Below are 19,935 nucleotides of genomic sequence, written 5' to 3' on the forward strand. Positions count from 1 at the left end.
TAATGCTTCTAGGGTGTGGTGGTAAAGTTTTGTGTGTGCTGGCTGAGTGTGCGTGTGCTGGCTGTGTGTGTGTGTGTGTGTGTGTGTGTGCACTGGCTGTGTGTGCACTGGCTGTGTGTGCACTGGCTGAGTGTGTGTGTGTGTGTGTGTGCGCTGGCTGTGTGCGCTGGCTGGCTGTGTGCGCTGGCTGGCTGTGTGCGCTGGCTGGCTGTGTGCGCTGGCTGGCTGTGTGCGCTGGCTGAGTGCGTGCGCTGGCTGGCTGAGTGCGTGCGCTGGCTGGCTGAGTGCGTGCGCTGGCTGGCTGAGTGCGTGCGCTGGCTGACTGCGTGCGTGCGCTGGCTGACTGCGTGCGTGCGTGCGCTGGCTGACTGCGTGCGTGCGTGCGCTGGCTGACTGCGTGCGTGCGTGGCTGGCTGAGTGCGTGCGTGCGCTGGCTGAGTGCGTGCGTGCGCTGGCTGAGTGCGTGCGTGCGCTGGCTGAGTGCGTGCGTGCGCTGGCTGAGTGCGTGCGTGCGCTGGCTGAGTGCGTGCGTGCGCTGGCTGAGTGCGTGCGTGCGCTGGCTGAGTGCGTGCTGGCTGTGTGGTGTGTGTGTGTGTGTGTGTGCTGGCTGTGTTTCAATCAGACCTGAAGGTGGATGATGACCTCTTCCTTTTCGTAGCCCCGCCCCCATACTGACATCATGACCTCCACTATCCCAGCATGCTTAGAGCTCATCTCACAATGGCCAAGAGCCTATAGGGCTCTGGATGAAAGTAATGCACTTTAAAGAGATAATTGTGCAATTTAGTATGCACACCATTATCAACCCTTTTCTTAATCGCTCATTTTGCTATTGCCAATTTCCATACATTAATTATTTATCTCTCATGGAAGTTATGCGGAACTTGATCTTCTCATTTTAATACAGCTACATATTAAATCCACCATTAAATTCTCCTCAAGCATCCATTTGGACTGGCTGGTTCTCCTGGGAGGACCCATCCTTACCACAGTCTGCCTGGGAAACACTGGTTGTGTCCCAAAGGGCACATTATACCCTATATAGTGCACTACTTTTGATGAGGGCCCATAGGGCTCTGGTCCAAAGTAGTGCACTACTGTATATAGGGAATAGGGTGCCATTTGGTACACGGACACTGTTCTAGAGCAAGGTCGATTTTTCCCATGGAAAATAGAGAGAACTGTTTCCCACTTCAAAGCAAGAGAGAAGAGATAAAAAGAAAAGGCTGCTGCTGAAGCTAATAGTTAATAGATGATGCAGCACAGTCTCTCTTTCATGTTGAAAGCTACATATCTTCACCTACACTCAGCCTCCCCCTCCACACAGCTCTCTCTCTCGCTCACTCTCACTAATGAAACAACATGGGACACACACACACTGGTATAGTGGTGTAAAGGCATATACACGACATAAAAACACACTACGTACAAATCTCTCACACAGTCCACACACAATTCCCACAGTATTTCAAGTGGGAAGGTGCTTTTCCTATCCTCGAGAATGCCAACGCTGAAAAGGAAACGTCTTCAGTCAATAGCCAGCTGCGTACATGGCTAATGTGTAGGCTGTGAGGAGCGGTCATTTTCTGTGGCTAAAGGTGTCTGCTAAGCTCATGAATAATGCAGTAGCGTTCCTGCCTGTGAATCACGTGCTGCTCTCTCTGCTCGTAGATTTTTGAGGATCGAATTAATAAAACAAATCTTCCAGCATTTTTTTGTAGTTTACGAGGAGGAGGCCTTTGGGGCTGGGCATGGACCAAACTATGCCTTTTTTTAATAATATGCCTTTTTATTGAAGTGTCATGTTAAATAGAACAGATTGTTTTGTTGTTAAATCTGACGCGTCTTGGCCTTGGTCAGGGAGTCATTTCTCATTTCCTACAGGGAAAAGGTTTGGTTGGTTGGATAAGAGTTTGTCTAGCGTACAAATGAACCAACTGGATGGATGCAAGGGGTGAGTCCCAGATGGTACCCTATATAGTGCACTACGGTCCACCAGAGGCATGTGGGCCGTGGTCAAAATTAGTGCACTACATGGGGAATTGGTTGCTATTTGGGATGAATACATGGTCTGTGCTTCCTCACTTCTTATTCTCAAATCTCTCACACACAGATTCCTTCCTGCCTATCTCCTTACTGTCAGTGCTACATTGATTTGAGTTGATTTATGAAAATGAGGCCTGACAGCAAATACGCATTACGCCTGTGATGATGCCCTCATTTGCAAACACATACGCACCACCACATTACACACCACACACACACAAGCCACAAAGGATTCTGATGTACTCCCATGTAATGAACAGCTGCGCCGAGCATACCAATGAAAGACCGCAAAACCTACCCACCACGTTAACACACACTATAAGAAATTGCCTAGTTTACTCATGAGACACACACACACACACACACAAAGACGATCGACCAAAGCTAGCTTAGTGTCTGTACATGACCCCTTCAGAAGTGTACATTGGGGTTCTAGTGCGAGCGGTGGTCAAGCTATCGGTTAGCTCTACAGAGATGTGACAGTCAGTAAGTGATGCTGACACTTTGCTCTCTCTCTCTCCCAGCGTCACCCCCTGTTCACCACACATTTAGTTGGAGCTATTTATTCAGCGTTTTTCTGCTTCTATTTGCGTTTCCTCCTCCGTAGCCTGGGGCTGTATACCGTTTTCCGCCCCTCCTCTCTTCTCTCTGGTCATTGGGACAGGGAGATGGGGGAGGAGAAGAGCGGCGAGGAGCCGCCCGGAGCTGGGCTGCTCTCTCGTCTGGTGTTACTGGGCAGTTTAGCACTGATCTGAACCCTAGTCAGCAGCTCTCCAAAGTTACAGTGTGACTCATCGACAACACAACAAATGCTCACGGGCACATCAGATACTTTCTTGCGTTACGCACATAAACACCATCCCATGATGGTGTGATGCAGTCAGATAATGCATGTGAAAGGTGTGTGTGTGTGTGTGTGTGTGTGTGTTGTCAGTTCAGCGGGGGAGTGTTAGCTGAGTAGGTGTGTTAGCATTGCTGTGTGTCTGATCCATAGAGAAGTGTTGAGCCAGGGTATTGACACCTACCATCAACTGACTCCCTCAGCTCAGTGACACACACACACACTGATATATCATTTTTATTGCTTGTTTGTACAGAGATTTTCTCAGAATAATCTATTTTCTGCTTGGTCTGTATCCGATAGTGTGGACACATATTGTACCCCTATCACCACTATATATCATCTATCTACTATCACCACTATAAACTCAGCAAAAAAAAAAATGTCAACTGCGTTTATTTTCAGCAAACTTAACATGTGTAAATATTTGTATGAACATAAGATTCAACAACCGAGACATAAACTGACCAAGTTCCACAGACATATGACTAACAGAAATGGAATAATGTGTCCCTGAACAAAGGGGGGGTCAAAATCAAAAGTAACAGTCAGTATATGGTGTGGCCACCAGCTGCATTAAGTACTGCAGTGCATCTCTTCCTCATGGACTGCACCAGATTTACCAGTTCTTGCTGTGAGATGTTACCCCACTCTCCCACCAAGGCACCTGCAAGTTCCCGGACATTTCTGGGGGGGAATGGCCCTAGCCCTCACCCTCCGATCCAACAGGTCCCAGACGTGCTCAATAGGTTTGAGATCCGGGCTCTTTGCTGGCCATGGCAGAAGACTGACATTCCTGTCTTGCAGGAAATCACACACAGAATGAGTAGTATGGCTGGTGGCATTGTCATGCTGGAGGGTCATGTCAGGATGAGCCTGCAGGAAGGGTACCACATGAGGGAGGAGGATGTCTTCCCTGTAACGTACAGCGTTGAGATTGCCTGCAATGACAACCAGCTCAGTCCGATGATGCTGTGACACACCGCCCCAGACCATGACGGACCCTCCACCTCCAAATCGATCCCGCTCCAGAGTACAGGCCTCGGTGTAACGCTCATTCCTTCGACAATAAACGCGAATCCGACCATCACTCATGGTGAGACAAAACCACGACTCGTCAGTTAAGAGCCCTTTTTGCCAGTCCTGTCTGGTCCAGCGACAGTGGGTTTGTGCCCATAGGTGACGTTGTTGCCGGAGATGTCTGGTGAGGACCTGCCTTACAACTAGCCTACAAGCCCTCAGTCCAGCCTCTCTCAGCCTATTGTGGACAGTCTGAGCACCGATGGACAGATTGTGCGTTCCTGGTGTAACTCTGGCAGTTGTTGTTTCCATCCTGTACCTGTCCCGCAGGTGTGATGTTCGCATGTACCGATCCTGTGCGGGTGTTGTTACACGTGGTCTGCCACAGTGAGGACGATCAGCTGTCCGTCCTGTCTCCCTGTAGCACTGTCTTAGGCGTCTCACAGTACGGACATTGCAATTTATTGCCCTGGCCACATCTGCAGTCCTCATGCCTCCTTACAGCATGCCTAAGGCACATTCACGCAGATGAGCAGGGACCCTGGGACCCTTTCTTTTGGTGTTTTTCAGAGTCAGTAGAAAGGCCTCTTTAGTGTCCTAAGTTTTCATAACTGTGACCTTAATTGCCTACTGTCTGTAAGCTGTTAGGGTCTTAATGACCGTTCCACAGGTTCATGTTCATTAATTGTTTATGGCTCATTGAACAAGCATGGGAAACAGTGTTTAAACCCTTTACAATGAGATCTTTGAAAGACAGGGTCCTGAAAAAGGGACGTTTCTTTTTTTGCTGAGTTTACTATCACCACTGTATAGCATCTGTATCTACCATTGCCACTGTATAGCATCTGTATCTACTATCACCACTATAGCATCTGTATCTACTATCGCCACTGTATATCGTCTGTATCTACCATTGCCACTGTATAGCATCTGTATCTACTATAGCCACTGTATAGCATCTGTATCTGCTATCATCACTGTATAGCATCTGTATCTACCATTGCCACTGTATAGCATCTGTATCTGCTATCACCACTGTGTAGCATCTGCTATCGCCACTGTATAGCATCTGTAGCTACTATCGCCACTATACAGTACCAGTCAAAAGTTTGGACACACCTACTCATTCAAGGGTTTTTCTTTATTTTTACTATTTTATACATTGTAGAATAATAGTGAAGACATCAAAACTATGAAATAACACACATGGAATCATGTGGTAACCAAAAAAGTGTTAAACAAATCAAAATATATTTGAGATTCTTCAAAGTTCAAACTTCACCCTTTGCCTTGATGACAGTTTTGTACACCCTTGGCATTCTCTCAAACAGCTTCATGAGGAATGTTTTTCCAACAGTCTTGAAGGAGTTCCCACATATGCTGAGCACTTTTCCTTCACTCTGCGGTCCAACTCATCCCAAACCATCTCAATTGGGTTGAGGTCTGGTGATTTTGGAGGCCAGGTCATCTGATGCAGCACTCCATCACTCTCCTTCTTGGTCAAATAGCCCTTACACAGCCTGGAGGTGTGTTGGGTCATTGTCCTGTTGAAAAACAAATGATAGTCCCACTAAGCGCAAACAAGATGGTATGGTGTATCGCTGCAGGATGCTGTGGTAGCCATGCTGGTTAAGTGTGCCTTGAATTCTAAATAAATCACAGACAGTGTCAAAGGCAAAGCACCATCACACCACCACCTCCATGCTTCATGGTGGGAACACACATGTGGAGCTCATCCGTTCACCTACTCTGCGTCTCACAAAGACACGGCGGTTGGAACCAAATATCTGAAATTTGGACTCATCAGACCAAAGGATAGATTTCCACTGGTCTAATGTCCATTGCCATTTCTTGGACCAAGCAAGTCTCATCTCATTATTGGTGTCATTTAGTAGTGGTTTATTTGCAGAATTTCAACCATGAAGGCCTGATTCATGCAGTCCCATCGGCACAGTTGATTTTGAGATGTGTCTGTTACTTGAACTCTGTGACGCATTTATTTGGAATGCAATTTCTGAGGCTTGTAACTCTAATGAACTTATCCTCTGCAGCAGAGGTAACTCTGGGTCTTCCTTTCCTGTGGCGGTCCTCATGAGAGCCAGTTTCATCATAGTGCTTGATGGTTTTTGCGACTACACTTGAAGAAACTTTCTTGAAATGTTCTGCATTGACTGACCTTCATGTCTTAAAGTAATGATGGACTGTCGTTTCCCTTTGCTTATTTGAGCTGTTCTTGCCATAATATGGACTTGGTCTTTTACCAAATAGGGCTGTCTTCTGTATACCACCCCTACCTTGTCACAACTGATTGGCTCAAAGGCATTAAGAATGAAAGAAATTACACCAATTAACTTTTAACAAGGCACACCTGTTAATTGAAATGCATTCCAAGCTGTCAAGGCACAGGGTGGCTACTTTGAAGAATCTCAAATATAAATGATATTTTGATTTGTTTAATACTTTTTTTGGTTACACATGATTCCATGTGTGTTATTTCATAGTTTTGATGTCTTCACTATTATTATACTATGTAGAAAATAGTAAAAATAATGGAAAACCCCTTGAATGAGTAGGTGTGTCCCAAATTTTTGACTGGTTCTGTATATAATCTGTGGCCTCAGATTTGCAGAACATTCCTCCATACTTTTAGAGACAGATCATGACCTTAAGATATGTGTTGTTGCCGCAGTAACCTGACCCGGGGAGTGGGCCGCTTCCGGGAGATCCTCCGAGCTGTAGAGACCAGGACCACACAGAACCTACGAATGGTGGGTACTAGTGTGTGCCTGTGTGCGTTGTTCCTGCGTGTGTGAGTGTGTGTGCTTGCCCACATGTGCACCCATGTGCTGTAACACTATATATATGTGTGTGTGTGTGTGTGTGTGTGTGTGTGTGTTCTGTTTCCCTTTGTAGACCATAGCGCGACAGCTAGCAGAGATCCTGCTGAGGGGGATGTGTGAGCAGAGCTACTGGAGTCCTCTGGAGGACCCTCCCAGCCAGTCCCCCCTGGATGACCCCCTACTACGCCAGGGAGCCCCCTACACCAAGGACTACGCACTCAGCCGCAGGCCACGTGTCTACTCCGGAGAGAAGTATGGACCAACCTCTGTCTGTCTACTGGCTCTCTCTCTTCTCTCTCTCTCTCGCTCGCTCTGCCTGTCTTTTTCACTACTGTGTTGAATGAAAAAGTCCTGTCCAGACTTTAATTGATATTCTCATATCATAATACTAGCCTGTGTGCAGACAACACAATCCATGTGCCAAATCAAATCCAATTTTATTTTTCAAATTTTATGCACCAAATAGAACATGTGTAGACCTTACTGTGAAATGCTTACTGACAAGCCCTTAGCCAACAATGCACTTCAATAAATAGATTTAAGAAAATATTTACTAAATAAACTAAAGTAAAAAATAAAATAAAAGAGAAGAGAACACAATAACGGGACTATATACAGGGGGTACTGGTAACGAGTTAATGTGTGGGGGTACAGGTTAGTTGAGGGAACTTATACATGTAGGTAGGGGTAAAGAGACTATGCAAAGATAATAAACAGCAAGTAGCAGCAGTGTAAAAACAAAGTGGGGGTGTTAATGCAAATAGTCCGGGTGGCCATTTGATGAATAGTTCAGCAGTATTATGGCTTGGGGGTAGAAGCTGTTAAGGAGCCCTTTGGACCTAGACTTGGCGCTCCGGTACCGCTTGCCGTGCGGTAGCAGAGAGAACAGTCTATGACTTGGGTGACTGGAGTCTTTGACAATTTGTTGGGCCTTCCTCTGACACCGCCTAGTATATAGGTCCTGGATGGTAGGATGCTTGGCGCCAGTGATGTACTGGGCCGCACGCATTACCCTCTGTAGCGCCTTACAGTTGGATGCCGAGCAGTTGTCATACCAGGGAGTGATGCAACCGGTCAGGATACTCTCAATGGTGCAGCTGTAGAACGTTTTGAGGATCTGGGCACCCATGACAAATATTTTCAGTCACCTGAGGGATAGGTGGATAGGGGGATAGGTGTTGTCGCGCCCTCTTCACGACTTTCTGGTTGTGTTTGGACCATGATAGTTTGTTGGTAATGTGGAAACCAAGGAACTTGAAACTCTCGACCCGCTCCACTGCAGCCCCTCACTGCCAGGGCTCTGACCTCCCTATAGGCTGTCTCGTTGTTGTAGGTAATCAGGCCTACCACTGTTGTGTCATCAGCAAACTTAATGATGGTGTTGGGGTCATGCACGTTGGAGTCGTGGGTGAACAGGGAGTACAGGAGGGGACTGAGCACGCACCCCTGAGGGGCCCAGTGTTGAGGATCAGCATGGCAGATGTTGTTGCCTAGCCATACCACCTGGGGGCAGCCCATCAAGAAGTCCTGGATCCAGTTGCAGAGGGAGGTGTTTAGTCCCAGGGTCCTAAGCTTAGTGATGAGCTTTGTGGGCACTATGGTGTTGAACGCTGAGCTGTAGTCAATGAAAAGCATTCTGACATAGGTATTCCTCTTGTCCAGATGGGATAGAGCAGTGTGCAGTGCGATAGTGATTGCATCGTTTGTGGATCTATTGGGGCGGTATGCGATTTGGAGTGGGTCTAGGGTTTCTGTGATGATGATGGTGTTGATGTGAGCCATGACCAGCCTTTCAAAGCACTTCATGGCTAAATACGTGAGTGTTACGAGGCGGTAGTCATTTAGCCAGGTTACCTTTGCTTTCTTGGGCACAGGGAATATGGTGGTCTGCTTGAAACCTGTCGGTATTACTGACTCGGTTAGGATGAGGTTGTGTGTATCTACATTGGCAAAATCTGACACTCCTAGGCAGTTTACCTACACATGAAAACCCCATGTTACGCTGGCTTGTGAACCAAGCTGAGCTGACAGTGGTGGTTTTCAGGCACTGTCTCTACAATCGGTTGCTAACTATCTCTCCATCTCTTTCTACTGCCCTCTCTTTCCCTCTTTCCTCTTTTTCTCTCTCTCTGTTCACCCCCACTCCCTAACTGTCTTTGTCTCCTCTCTCTTTGTCTCTCACTATCTTTGCTACCTCCCACCCGCTCTCTTTCCCTCCCCTCAGTCTGTTTTGTCCACAGGAAAACACAGAAGAGGCTCTGCTCCTGTTGCTGATCAGTGAATCTATGGTAAGACTACACACACACACACATCTTTTATCCCTCTATCCTGGCAGGTTGATTAATCTTTCAGATCACGCACCTTTTCAACAATAAAAAACGAAATCCCTTTGTTCAAATGTTAATGCATTCAAAGTGAATTTCTTTTTTCTCTCAGTCACCAACTGTTTCATTCAGTAGAGTTTCCCCATCACACTCCCAAAGCAGGGCAAAGCAATGCATTGAAGTCCATGTTTGGAAGGCCTAATATATTTATCTGTCTTTCCTTTGGTCCATTAGTTAAATGGGTGTCAGATTTCCATGCTGTTTTTCCCTTCTAATGGGTGCTTTTAAAATCAGGGGCCCCAATCATCCTGTTTTCTGCCCAGTCAAACACAACACTCGTCTTTCTACTCTTCTCCTCACCACACACACACCACATGTTTTACTATCCTTCTGGGGACCTAAAATTGATTTCCATTCAAAATCCTATTTTCCCTAAACCTCAACCTGACCCTAACTTCTAGCCCTAACCCCTAAGCTTAAAATAGTGTTTGTCATCGTCAGATAATTTTCCTTGTATACTATCCTTGTGGGGATTTCTGGTACCCATGAGGAAAGTAATACCACACACACACACACACACACACACACACACACACACACACACACACAAGCTCCTCTTTCTATTCTTCTCCGTCACTGTGTGTGTGTGATATGATGATGTGTGTGTTCTCCCTGCAGGCCAACAGAGATGCGGTGCTAAGCAGGATTCCAGAGCACAACAGCGACCGCATCATCAGCCTGCAGAGTGCCTCTGTGGTCTACGACCTACTAACCATCGCCCTGGGCCGACGGGGACAGTACGAGATGCTCTCTGAGGTTAGGACACACACACACTGGAGATATATATATGTGTGTGTGTGTTGAAGTTGGAAGTTTACATACACTTAGGTTGAAGTCATTAACTCATTTTTCAACCTCTCCACAAATTTCTTGTTAACAAACTATAGTTTTGGCAAGTCGGTTAGGACATCTACTTTGTGCATGACACAAGTAATTTTCCAACAATTGTTTACAGACAGATTATTTCACTTATAATTCACTGTATCACAATTCCAGTGGGTCAGAAGTTTACATACACTAAGTTGACTGTGCCTATAAACAGCCTGGAAAATTCCTGAAAATGATGTCATGGCTTTAGACGCTTCTGATAGGCTAATGGACATTATTTGAGTCAATTGGAGGTGTACCGGTGGATGTATTGCAAGGCCTACCTTCAAACTCAGTGCCTCTTTGCTTGACATAATGAGAAAATCAAAAGAAATCAGCCAAGACTTCAGAAAACAATTGTGGACCTCAAACTCAGTGGTTCAAACTCAGTCTGGTTCACCTTGGGAGCAATTTCCAAACGCCTGAAGGTACCACGTTCATCTGTACAAACAATAGTACGCAAGTATGAACACCATTGGACCACGCAGCCTTCATACCGCTCAGGAAGGAGATGCATTCTGTCTCCTAGAGATGAACGTACTTTGGTGTGAAAAGTGCAAATCAATCCCAGAACAACAGCAAAGGACCTTGTGAAGATGCTGGAGGAAACGGGTACAAAAGTATCTATATCCATAGTAAAACGAGTCCTATATCGACATAACCTGAAAGGCCGCTCAGCAAGGAAGAAGCCACTGCTCCAAAACCGCCATAAAAAAGCCAGACTACGGTTTGCAACTGCACATGGGGAATGAAATCGTACTTTTTGGAGAAATGTCCTCTGGTCTGAGGAAACAAAAATAGAACTGTTTGGCCATAATGACCATCGTTATGTTTGAAGGAAAAAGGGGGATGCTTGCAAGCTGAAGAACACCATCCCAACCGTGAAGCACGGGGGTGGCAGCATCATGTTGTGGGGATGCTTTGCTGCAGGAGAGACTGGTGCACTTCACAAAATAGATGGCATCATGAGGGAGGGAAATTATGTGGATATATTGAAGCAAAATCTCAAGACATCAGTCAGGAAGTTAAAGCTTGGTCGAAAATGGGTCTTCCAAATGGACAATGACCCCAAGCATACTTCCAAAGTTGTGGCAAAATGGCTTAAGGACAACAAAGTCAAGGTTGCGACCAAGCTGTATTGGAGTGGCCATCACAAAGCCATGACCTCAATCCTATAGAAAATGTGTGGGCAGAACTGAAAAAGCGTGTGCGAGCAAGGAGGCCTACAAACCTGACTCCGTTACACCAGCTCTGTCAGGAGGAATGGGCCAAAATTCACCCAACTTATTGTGGGAAGCTTGTGGAAGGCTACCCAAAATGTTTGACCCAAGTTAAACAATTTAAAGGCAATGCTACCAAATACTAATTGAGTGTATGTACACTTCTGACCCACTGGGAATGTGATGAAAGAAATAAAAGCTGAAATAAATCACTCTACTATTATTCTGACATTTCACATTCTTAAAATAAAGTGGTGATCCTAACTGACCTAAGACAGGGAATTTTTACTACGATTAAATGTCAGGAATTGTGAAAAACTGAATTTAAATGTATTTGGCTAAGGTGGATGTAAACTTCCGACTTCAACTGTATATGCACACACTCGCACAGTACATTCGGAAAGTGTTCAGATCACTTGACTTTTTCCACATGTTGTTAGGTTACAGCCTTATTATAATGGGTTAAATAAATGCTTTCCCTCATCAATCTACACACAATATCCCATAATAACAAAGCGAAAACAGGTTTTAGAAATGTATTACAAATTAAAAACAGAAATACCTTATTTACAAGTTTTCAGACCCTTTGCTATGAGTCTCAACTGTTTCCATTGATCATCCTTGAGATGCTTCTACAACTTGATTGGACTCCACACGTGGTAAATTTAATGGATTGGACATTATTTGGAAAGGCACACACCTGTCTATATAAGATCCCACAGTTGACCGTGCATGTCAGAGCAAAAACCAAGCCATGAGGTCGAAGGAATTGTCCCTAGAGCTCTGAGACAGGATTGTGTTGATGCACAGATCTGGGGAAGGGTACCCCAAAATTTCTGCAGCAGTAAAGGTCCCCAAGAACATGGTGGCCCCCATCATTCTCAAATAGAAAAAGTTTGGATCCGCCAAGACTCTTTCTAGAGCTGGCCGCAAGGCCAAACGGAGCAATCGGGGTAGAAGGGCCTTGGTCAGGGAGGTGACTGCTTTGTCTTGTTTCGATGACGCGGACTGGGATATGTTCCGGGTAGCCTCAGAGAATAACATTGATGTTTACATTGGCACAGTGACTGAGTTCATCAGGAAGTGTATTGGGGATGTTGTTCCCATGGTGTCTATTAAAACCTACCCAAACCAGAAACCGTGGATAGATGGCAGCATTCGCGCCAAACTGAAAGTGTGAACCACTGCATTTAACCATGGCAAGGTGACTGGGAACATGGTTGAAAACAAACATTGTAGTTATTCCCTCCGTAAGGCAATCATACAGGCAAAACGTCAGTACAGAGACAAAGTGAAGTCACAATTCAATGGCTCAGACATGAGACGTATGTGGCAGTGTCAACAGACGATCACGGATTACAAAGGGAAAACCAGCCATGTTGCGGACACCGACATCTTGCTCCCAGACAAGCTAAACACCTTCTTCGCGCATTATGAGGATAACACAATGCCACCGACGTGGCCTGCTCCCAAGGACTGTGGGCTCTCGTTCTCCATGGCCGACGTGAGTAAGTCATTTAAAGCGTGTTAACCCTCGCAAGGCTGCCGGCCCAGACGGCATCCCTAGTTGCGTGCACAGACCAGCTGGCTGGAGTGTTTACGGACATATTCAATCTCTCCCAATCCCAGTTTGCTGTCTCCACTTGCTTCAAGATTGTTCCTGTACCCAAGAAAGCAAACATAACTGAACTAAATGACTATCGCCCCATAGCACTCACTTCTGTCACCATGAGGTGCTTTGAGTGGCTAGTTAAGGATCATATCACCTCTACCTTACCTGACACCGTAGACCCATTTCAGTTTGCTTACCGCCCCAATAGATCCACAAACGACGCAATCGCCATCGCACTGCACACTGCCCTATCCCATCTGGACAAGAGGAATACCTATGTCAGAATGCTGTTCATTGACTATAGCTCAGCCTTCAACACCATAGTACCCTCCAAGCTCATCATGAAGCTTGGGCCCTGGGTCTGAATCCCGCCCTGTGCAACTGGGTCCTGGACTTCCTGACGGGCCGCTCCCAGGTGGTGAAGGTAGGAAATTAACATTTCCACTTCACTGATCCTCAACACGGCCCACACAGGGGTGCGTGCTCAGCCCCCTCCTGTACTCCCTGTTCACCCATGACATGCGTGGCCACCCACGCCTCCAACTCAATCATCAAGTTTGCGTACGACACAACAGTTTAAATGTATTTGCCTAAGGTGTATGTAAACTTCTGACTTCAACTGTATATACTAGGCGGTCAAAGACTTAAGTCACCCAAGTCATAGACTGTTCTCTCTGCTTACCGCACGGCAAGCGGTCCTGGAGCGCCAAGTCTAGGACCAAAAGGCTCCTTAACAGCTTCTACCCCCAAGCCATAAGACTGCTGAACAATTAATCAAATGGCCACCTGGACTATTTACATTGCCCCCCCCCCCCCCCCCCCCCCCCTTGTTTTACACTGCTGCTACTCACTGTTTATTATCTATGCGTATTCACTTTTACCTTGAATTACCTCGACTATCCCCACACATTGACTCTGTATATAGCCTCTTTATTGTTATTTTGTTCCGTTTTGATCCACATTTTTTTTCACTTTAGTTTATTTTGTAAGTATTTTCTTAACTCTATTTCTTGAACTGCGTTGTTGGTTAAGGGCTTGTAAGCATTTCATGGTAAGGTCTACACCTGTTGTATTCGGCGCATGTGACATAACATTTGACTTGATGTGTGCCTTGAATTGGAAATAAATCACAGACAATGTCACCAGCAAAGCACACCAACATACCACCTCCTCCTTGCTTCATGGTGGGAGCCACACATGCGGAGATCATCCGTTCACCTACTCTGCATCTCACAAAGACACAGTGGTTGGAACCAAAAATCAAAAATTTGGACTCATCAGACAGATTTCCACCGGTCTAATGTCCATTGCTTTCTTCGCCCAAGCAAGTCTTCTCTTCTTATTGGTGTCATTTAGTAGTGGTTTCTTTGCTCTTTGCCGTAATTCGACCATGAAGGCCTGATTCACGCAGTCTCCTCTGAACAGTTGATGTTGAGATGTGTCTGTTACTTGAACTCGGTGAAGCATTTTTTTGGGGCTGCAATTTCTGAGGCTGGTAACTCTAATGAACTTATCCTTTGCAGCAGAGGTAACTCTGGGTCTTCCTTTCCTGTGGCGGTCCTCATGAGAGCCAGTTTCATCATAGCACTTGATGGTTTTTGCGACTGCACTTGAAGAAACTTTCAAAGTTGTTGAAATGTTCTGCATGGAATGACATTCATGTTTTAAAGTAATGATGGACTGCCGTTTCTCTTTGCTTATTTGAGCTGTTCTTGCCATAATATGGACTAGATCTTTTACCAAATAGGGCTATCTTCTGTATGCCACCCTTACCTTGTCACAACACAACTGATTGGCTTAAACACATTAAGAATGAAAGAAATTCCACAAATGAACTTTTTAACAAGGCACACCTGTTAATTGAAATGCGTTCCAGGTGACTACCTCATGAAGCTGGTTGAGAGAATGCCAAGAGTGTGCAAAGCTGTCAAGGCAAAGGGTGGCTACTTTGAAGAATCTCATTTTTTGGTTACTACATGAATGAGTAGGTTTGTCTAAACTTTTGACTGTGTTGACACACTTATTCTACACATACACACACACACACCTATCCCCTAACCACCCCATCAGTAACCGTGGGAACAGTCGAAAAGGCCCACTGGGACCAATCACGTCCTATCGTTGCCCTGGAAACCTTAGCTGCCACTCTTCATTTACTGTGTCTGGAACCGGGAGCCGTCCTGCGGTCCGGTCGATGGCTGAATGGATCTAATCTCATTGATCTGGAGGCCCTCTGAAGTCAATCCCTCCATCCCCCAGCGCTGCTCTCTCTCTCTTACTGAACAAGAGATAAAGCACAAAGTCTCACTAACTGCAGAGACTCCAAGACACTGTTACTGCAGTCATCAGAAACACTAATCCAAAACACTTTTTAAAAAAAACCTTTGTTTCTCCTTGAGAGAGAGAATTGTGTTGATCAAGGTTGTGATATCAGAGAAAGCCAATGATTTGGCTTGTGAATACAACAAGCAGCCTGGGGGAGTATTTTGTGCCAAGGCTCTATAAAGTATGGTATTGAATTATCAACGTTGTGTTTGTGTTAGCCCTGTGTCTTAAAATGCTGCCTTTAGTCATCTGCCTGTATTGAAACACATTTGGGAGCATTATACAGGCCCGTCTCCTTCCTTGCTTGTCTTCCGCTGTCCTCTGGCTTTAAGTGTGTGTGTGTGTGTGTGTGTGTGTGTGTGTGTGTGTGTGTGTGTGTGTGTGTGTGTGTGTTACACTGCCTTTTAATCTGCCTTTGATTGTTCTGCCTGGGCCACCCTGCCACCCTGTTCAATTAAAATGTCCCCAGTAAGCTCTTTGTGTGTGATTAGTCCTAATACCCCCACAGCCTGCCTAGAAACCCTTTCAGAGCAGCTCTTTGCAATGCTGCAGACACGGCTTCCTGCTGCCGCAACCTCCTGCAGCAGCAACCTCCTGCAGCAGCAACCTCCTGCAGTTACAACCTACTACAGCCACAATCTGCTGTGGCCACAGCCTGCCGTCCTCCAACCACAACATACTCCAAATACACACACACTCTGGGTTGATCTAAATATGTCTCCCTGCCTGCCACTTCACCTTGTTCCTTGAGGTGATTTATTATATATTTTTTTGTATACAGTACCAGTCAAATGTTTGGACACACCTACTCATTCAAGGGTTTTTCTTTATTTTTACTATTTTCTACATGAAGACATCAAAACTAAGGCTCCAAAGGCTGTTCAAATAAAGCCTTTCATGGGTTTGACTTAGACACTCTCAAAATGTATTTACTTTCTTGAGTAACATTGTAATGCCTGAGTAATGTAATTAATTCAGATATTTCTCTATTTTAATTGACATGTGAGTGTTATTGACCTTTATCTTGCGTCTGCAGTGTCTTGAGAGGGCCATGAAGTTTGCCTTTGAGGAGTTCCATCTCTGGTACCAGCTGGCCCTTTCACTGATGGCTGCTGGGAAGGTAAGTCTGACATCACTACTGTGACATCATGCTTATTTCATTTATGTACAGCATTACTCTGTCCTTGACCGTGTGTGTGTGTGTGTGCAGTCGGCCCGAGCGGTAAAGGTACTGAAGGAGTGTATCCGTCTGAAGCCGGATGACCCAACCATTCCCCTGCTAGCTGTCAAGCTGTGCATCGGAGCACTCCATTGGGTGAGAGACAACAACAAGCCCAGCAACGGCCCTCGCATATCTCTCATAGAAATCATTTCATCATTTTCCCCATGTGATTAACTTTCTACATTATAAGACTCTAATAATCTCTCTCTCGTTCTGTCTAGCTGGAGGAAGGAGAGTGTTTTGCTAAGATGGTGGTGGACATGGGGGAGAAGGCCTCAGAGTTCCGAGCTAAAGGTTACCTAGCCATCGGCCTGGTGTATAGCCTCAAGGCAACAGACGGTGAGGGACCGCTCCCACTTTCAGCCACTGACATCGTACAGTATTCCACCTAGGGCCAGGGCTCGTCTCCTCCCTTTCATTTGCACTGATTCGACGGGTAAAAGCAATGGTGGAAAATCAGTAGGATTGCTTTCATCTGCTCAGTTCTTTTAGATCAGTGAGGTAAGGAGAGGAAGGATTTTTAAGGATTGTTAATGTGACATGACCTTAACACATTAATGTCCACAGTTATCAGTCACACCTCACCCAGACACACTATCAGCCACTGACTATCTCTGGTGTATGACAGTCCTACATTGCTCTCCTCTCACTCCCACATTCAGCTTATCTCCACTGTAACATATGGCGTACACAAGCTGAATATTTATGACTTAACGAAGCCTAATGTAAGCACCCTTCCCTTCCTCCTGAACCTAATCACTCTCTCCCTTTTTGTTTCTCATTCTCTTGCCCTCTCTCAATCTCCTTCCTCTCCTCCCGTCTGTTCTTCACCCCATTTCCCTCTCTGTCTCTCCATTTCACTCGCTCTTAAATGCTCACTCAATTGATGTGGCTCTCCCATCTGCTGCCTTCTCTGTTCTCTCCTCTGTTTACTCCTTTCTGTCCTGCTGTCTGTCCACTTTCTCTTTTCATATTTCCTCTCCATCTCCCACACCCCTCATCCCCTTCCTGTCTCTCTCTCTCCCTCCCTACAGCGTCCCTACGGGGGATGCAGGAGGAGTATCAGAGGAAGGCCCTGGGTGCATTCCAGAGGTGAGTCCCCGTACCTCCTGTTTTTAAAGAATTAGGCAATATGGATATCCCTGTCCCCCATCCCCTCTCTCGGGTGTCTCCCCTGTCTCCCTGCCCCTGCTGTCTCTCTAATGGTGGTGTCGTCTGACACCACTCTCCTTGTCCCCTGTACCCCATCCCATTCCTGTGTCTCCTCTTTCCTGTCTCTGTCCCTGCCTCTGCTCCCCTGATGGAGGTTGAATCTTCCTCAGTCTCACACCACCCTCCTGACACATTAACTAGGCACTGGTGTAAAAGAGCCTGTTAAAGCACAGAGATCGTTTGGAGAGAACCATGTAAGCCCACCTCAAGTGGTTTGGGGCAGGCCAAGACAGGGCAGGGCTTGGGGAGGCTGGTTCAGTAGGGGATTGGATGGATGGATAGCTCACTCACTCTAGGTTAGTCCCCTGGTGGTTCCAGTGTAATAGGACCTGATACTGTAGGATAGTGGTTAAAAACATCCCGGTGAGGGCATTCATTTCCCTGCTTTATGAAACTGCAAGCAATCAGCATTCTCAGCAGCAGTCATGCAAGTGTGTATATATATATTTTTATAATGCCATAGTGGATCAGTGGTGCCTGCTGATAGTATTTGAAGGACACTTTGTATCTACTCACTCACTACTCCTCATCTCTGTTTCAGAGCCCAGAGCTTGTCCCCCACAGACCACCTGGCTGCCTTCTACCTGGCCCTGCAGCTGGCTGTGTCACGGCAGGTAAGGACACACACACACACACACACACACACACACTGTGGCTCAGAGTCAGGATGGGACTAATGAGCTTCTCTGCGTGTCGGAGCTGGTTTAGCAACACTGATACTCCCTGTAGATAGGTGTGTGTGTGTGTGTGTGTCCGCTCAGTGCTTCAACCCCCTACCAGGTAAAGGTGCTCATCTTTCACACGGGTCAATCTAAGGTCAATGTAAACTCGCTCTTTCTCTCCCTCTTCTGTCTCTTTCGGTCTCTCTCTCTCTCCATGTATTTTCTCTCTTTCTCAACTCTATACTCTCCTCGCTATACCCCCCCCGTGTGTCTTTCTCATTTTTTCTCTGTCATCTCCCTGTCCTTCCTCTGTAATCTCTTGTCGATCCTCCCATCAGAGAGAGAGAGAGATGAAATCTAACCGCTGATACAGAGACCGGGACTGTTTCCATGGTGATAAAGACCCAAATAAAGTGTTGGTTTGAGACACGGGGAGTCTGGAAATAATGTGACATTAAAATTGATTTAAAAACCATGAGACGGAAATGTCAAGGGTGTATTTCTGACGGGAGCAGGTCTGGAGAGGGGAGTGGAGAGGAGAGGATAGAGAGGGATTGTGAATTGTAATTACATTCAGTGATAGACAACCATTGTACTGTATTATTATAAAACCCCCAGGTGCCTCTAATACCAAATGTAGTCTCTGATTAGATTCCATCTGTTGGCCAGTATTGATTCTCACACACACACACACACACACTCTCACAGCTAACATATACCATTGATTTTCAGAAGTGGAAGACAAATGTAAAGGACCTTATATTAGTCATTAGTGGGTAGATGGAAGCAGGTGTTAACGAGTAAGCTGTTTTTGAGCATGTATCTACTCCTTCAGACGTGTGATTGGTCCGAGCTGCGAGAGCATAGATATAACCCTGTTATGTCTGTAATTGGTTTTCACAAGATGGGCGTTGGGGGGGGGATACATAAAAACTGCTGAGCAAGTACATGAGCTATTTGCCCTAAATTAGGTTAGGGCAGTGGTTCACAACTCCTGTCCTCCAGTACCCCCAACAGTACACATGTTTTATTGTAGCTCTGGACAAGCACACCTCTATTCAACTTGTCAACTAATCATCAGGCCCTCAATGAGCTGAGTCAGGTATTTGTCCGGGACTGCTGTTTGGTGTACAGGAGGACTGGAGATGGGAACCATTGGGTTAGGGGGTTGTGATTTAAAATGACATTTGTGGTCAGAAAGTGCTTTCTACTGTAACTTTAGCCAGATAAAGAGTTCAGATGTAGTAGGGGGGAAGTTTAGGGTACCTATATACTTGTGTCCTCTCCAGCATGGCCAGATAGCAGCACCTCTGGCTGTGGATGACCGGTGGTGTATGTGATCTGTGTGCTGTAGATCCCGGAGGCGCTGGGGTACGTGCGTCAGGCTCTGCAGCTGCAGGGAGACGACGTGCACTCTCTCCACCTGCTGGCCCTGCTGCTGTCGGCCCAGAAACACTACCACGACGCTCTCAACATCATCGAGATGGCGCTCAGCGAGTACCCAGAAAGCTTCATGTGAGTCTGGAATCTTTCTCCACATCGGACTCTCATACTCACTCTAAACTCATACTCACTCTAAACTCCTCCTACTCACTCTAAACACCTCCTACTCACTCTAAACACCTCCTACTCACTCTAAACTCCTCATACTCACTCTAAACTCCTCATACTCACTCTAAACTCC

General features: G+C 46.1%; 1 protein-coding gene across 2 annotated transcripts in view; it reads left to right on the top strand.

The window, feature by feature from the left end:
- LOC115172406 (tetratricopeptide repeat protein 7B) overlaps positions 1-19,935 on the top strand; it is a 60,010-nt gene that overhangs the window by 19,869 nt on the left and 20,206 nt on the right. For both annotated transcript variants that reach the window (XM_029729825.1, XM_029729826.1), the window contains exons 6-15: positions 6,597-6,675; positions 6,821-6,999; positions 8,972-9,035; positions 9,750-9,887; positions 16,192-16,275; positions 16,366-16,470; positions 16,599-16,716; positions 17,412-17,469; positions 18,131-18,203; positions 19,606-19,766. In XM_029729825.1, coding sequence (XP_029585685.1) covers positions 6,597-6,675; positions 6,821-6,999; positions 8,972-9,035; positions 9,750-9,887; positions 16,192-16,275; positions 16,366-16,470; positions 16,599-16,716; positions 17,412-17,469; positions 18,131-18,203; positions 19,606-19,766 — 1,059 coding nt within the window. The remainder of the gene's footprint in view (positions 1-6,596; positions 6,676-6,820; positions 7,000-8,971; positions 9,036-9,749; positions 9,888-16,191; positions 16,276-16,365; positions 16,471-16,598; positions 16,717-17,411; positions 17,470-18,130; positions 18,204-19,605; positions 19,767-19,935) is intronic.

Source organism: Salmo trutta, chromosome 33 (genome assembly GCF_901001165.1).
Source record: "Salmo trutta chromosome 33, fSalTru1.1, whole genome shotgun sequence".
Lineage (NCBI taxonomy): Eukaryota > Metazoa > Chordata > Actinopteri > Salmoniformes > Salmonidae > Salmo > Salmo trutta.